Source organism: Aegilops tauschii, chromosome 7 (assembly GCF_002575655.3).
Source record: "Aegilops tauschii subsp. strangulata cultivar AL8/78 chromosome 7, Aet v6.0, whole genome shotgun sequence".
Lineage (NCBI taxonomy): Eukaryota > Viridiplantae > Streptophyta > Magnoliopsida > Poales > Poaceae > Aegilops > Aegilops tauschii.
In genome coordinates this window covers 33,016,122-33,019,458 of record NC_053041.3, presented here as the reverse complement: position 1 = coordinate 33,019,458, position 3,337 = coordinate 33,016,122, and the positions used below count along the sequence as shown (strand labels likewise).

General features: G+C 57.9%; 1 protein-coding gene across 1 annotated transcript; it reads right to left on the bottom strand.

The window, feature by feature from the left end:
- Window positions 1-474: 474 nt before the first annotated feature.
- Window positions 475-2,933, bottom strand: LOC109770786 (protein LYK5-like). Its single transcript, XM_020329497.4, has one exon. It carries the CDS (start codon window positions 2,918-2,920, stop codon window positions 998-1,000), a length of 1,923 nt encoding a protein of 640 aa, XP_020185086.3. The 5' UTR covers window positions 2,921-2,933; the 3' UTR covers window positions 475-997.
- Window positions 2,934-3,337: the final 404 nt, after the last annotated feature.

Sequence of the window (3,337 nt, the reverse complement as noted above, 5' to 3'; positions counted from 1 at the left end):
TTTGGCATAGCTCGTCATTCGTTATGGTTAAACCTCATAACTGCACATGAGACCAAAAAAAAAAAACCATGTAACCATTTGTAAGTTACTCCAAAACGACCATGTATACAATTACAAGTAAAGGATGGAAAATAGAAATCATAATACACGAAAAAGGGTTCTCCCAGTTTATATTATAAAGCAAACAACACAAACATCAAGCATCATCCAAAGTTCAAGGTTCAAGCATGCAAATGATGTTGGCCGGTGACTACACCATGACGACTCGGACCAACACGCATGATGTCGCAGCCAAAACAATAAAATAAATCATCTATGCATGATGGATGGATTCAATTTAGTCCTCCCATTTTTTTTTGAAAAGGAGGTCATCCCCCGGCCTCTGCATCGGAGAGATGCATACGGCCACATTTAGTCCTCCCATGCCGGGTGATATTCTGTTAGGCATTTCTTTTTTTATTGATGGACGGATTTACTCACACCAGTTGCAGCATCAGTTATCATTGCATGCAAAACTGTCGCAACATTTTTCATGGCCGATTGCAGCATTGAGGTGCCGCTTTTTTTTGAATAAAAGAAGGGCTCGCACCCCTCCGATTTTCATTAACGAAAACCAACACGTTCTGAAACTACAGGACACCGACTAAAAAGTAAACCAAAAGACAGGCAGGGGGGTGGTGCAACAGCATCAGCCAAGCTGAAACCACCCCCTCACCCAACGACCAGTTTTGCAAAACGCGTTGGTTTTGCTACTAGCGGCAACGCATCGAGGTGCCGCTAGCTAGTACGTAGCAAAACAACTACACTGACGTCTCTCGTTTGAGACCGAGTTTTAGACATACATGTGGATGTTTGTTTTATTTGATTGATTGATGATGGTGCTAGCAACACAAGTCTATATGATGCGTACGCCGACGGTGACCTGCTCTGTAAAATGTGCTACTAATGTGGACTTATTGTTCCGGAGCAGGACAGTGGGTGGCGAGGTCCGGTGGCCTCAGGGTCCAATTGTACTGTACATCCCCGACAGCGAAAGGAGCACCTTGGCCATGGGCGGCCGCGCCCGGGGCTCCCGAGCCACGCACCTCAACGCCGACGCGAGCATGGCGGCAGCCACGTCAAACGGGTACTGCCCGTGCAGCCGGCCGTCGATGAACGCCGTCACCCTGTCGATCAGGTCGTCCTTGGCGCCGTCGCCCTCGCCCAGCCGGCCCAGCCCTTCCGCCTCCTCCCAAAGCAGCACAACCTTCCCGTCGTTGTCTGGTGGTGCCACCGCCGCCTCCTTTCCTGACAAGAGCTGAAGCAGGACGACGCCGAACGCGAACACGTCGAGCTGGGGGCCGATCAGCCCGTGCTCCACGTACTCAGGCGCTAGATAACCCTGCGTGCCCACCATGTGCCGGGTCATCCACAGGCCGCCGTCCTCGGCGTCGTCGTCGATGGTGATCGCGCGCGCGAGGCCGAAGTTTGAGAGCTTGGCGCGGAAGCACGCGTCGAGGAGGATGTTGCTGCTCTTGAGATTCCTGTGCACGTAGGGAGGGTCGGTGTAGTTGTGCAGGTAGTTGAGCCCGGCTGCCACGTCCAGCGCCACCTGCACGCGGTGGCTCCACCCGAGCACCTCGCCGCCGGCATGGATGTGGAGCCAGTCTCTGAGGGCGCCGTTCTCCGCGAACTCGAACACCATGTACGTGTTGCCGCCGTGCATGCAGAGGCCGGACAGCCGGATGAGGCTCGAGTGGTTGAGGCGCCCCAGGACGCTCACCTCAGCCTCAGCGCCCATGTCGTCGCCGGGCACGCGCTTCACGGCCGCGGTGCCGCCGTTGATCACCGCGCGGTAGACGGACGAGTACCCGATACGATGCTCCTCCGAGAAGCCTGACGTAGCCCTCTCTAGATCCCCGTAGTCGTGCACGGTCAGCGACCACACCGCCTCGCGCACGTCCACTGCCTCCACCGTCGGCCACATCAAGGCTCCCTTCGCCGGAGCCTGCCATGGGGTGGTCTTCGTGTTTCGGTCGCTGTGCCGCCAGCACTGACGCCATAGCAAGAAGAGAGCGAGCACGACACCCAAAGCAAGAGCGCTGCATCCAGCACCAGCGCCGACGTTGACCCACCACCGGCTGGATTCACTGGAACTGGCCGTCGGGACCAAATCAGATGCCGGTGCGGGTGGCGGCAAGACTACCGCCATTTGAGACGTGGGCGGGTCCTTTAGCGGAACGAGCATGGTGGTGAACGGGTACACGGTGGTGTCCTCGTCGATGCTGTTGGCACGAAGCAGGGCCTGGTAGTCCGCGCCGAAGCGTTGAGCGACGGTGAGCGCGTAGTCGTCCCAGTCGAGGACGTAGGTGACGAGGTACCTGACCCCAGCCGCGGCCTGCGCGACGGACGGGCACGCGCAGCGGAGCGGCACGGTGAGCGCCACGCCGGGGTAGATGTCGCTGTCGCGCGCGGGGTTCTGCGCCATGAGCGCCTGGCAGGTGGAGAGCCCCTGGTACGTGTAGTTGGCGATGGAGAAGTAGGTCTCGTGGGCGTACTGGACGGCGTAGGCGGTGTCGTGCTGGTAGCGGCCGGCGGCCGTGCAGGCGCAGGGGACGGGGACGAGGAGCAGGGTGTTGTTCCGGACCAGGGAGGCGACGGGCACGTTGTTGGCCGCGGCGACGGCAGGCGCGCTGGCGTTGAGGAGGTAGGCGACGGTGATGGGGGAGCCGAAGCTGGGCAGGTCGGAGCGGAAGGCGACGTAGGTGGCGCATGCCGGCGGGGAGCTGGAGGTGTTGGTGCAGGTGTAGCCGAGCACGGAGCTACCGTTGTTGACGTAGCAGTCGGACTGACCATTGGCCTGGTACTCCTGCTGCGCTGCCGTGAGCGGGAACAGCGCCAGCGCGAGGAGGAGGTGGTGGACGGCGATGGCAATGGCCATCGCGGCTGCTGGGGCATGGCCCCGGAGATGAGGCATGATCAAGCTTACTTGTACCTGTCAATGGCAATGGTCACCACGTACTCAGTCAAGTGTGATCTGGACGACTTTTGCAACCATTTGTTACGCAAGAGCTCAGCTGGCTGGACAAGACAAGAAACCCCTCACCAACTTTCAGCTGCGTGGGCCCAGAACCGTCAGCATCCTACGTGGCGTCGTGCCAAGTCTTGTGAAAGAGTAAACACGAACTTGGTCGTTGACGCTGACTAAAACACACGCGCACACACGAACGTTGTATTAGTGACCACCTGTCATTGTGGTAGTTTTTTTTGCGGGGATTGTGGTAGTTTTGTCTACAGTGCAAAATCCCAATCGTGTCTGATCTAGAAATTGTGCAGCCCTATGTGGGGCATCTCTTAT

Coding starts and splice junctions, on each gene's coding strand:
- LOC109770786 (XM_020329497.4), bottom strand. CDS start 2,920: ATGGCCATTGCCATCGCCGTCCACCACCTCCTCCTCGCGCTGGCGCTG.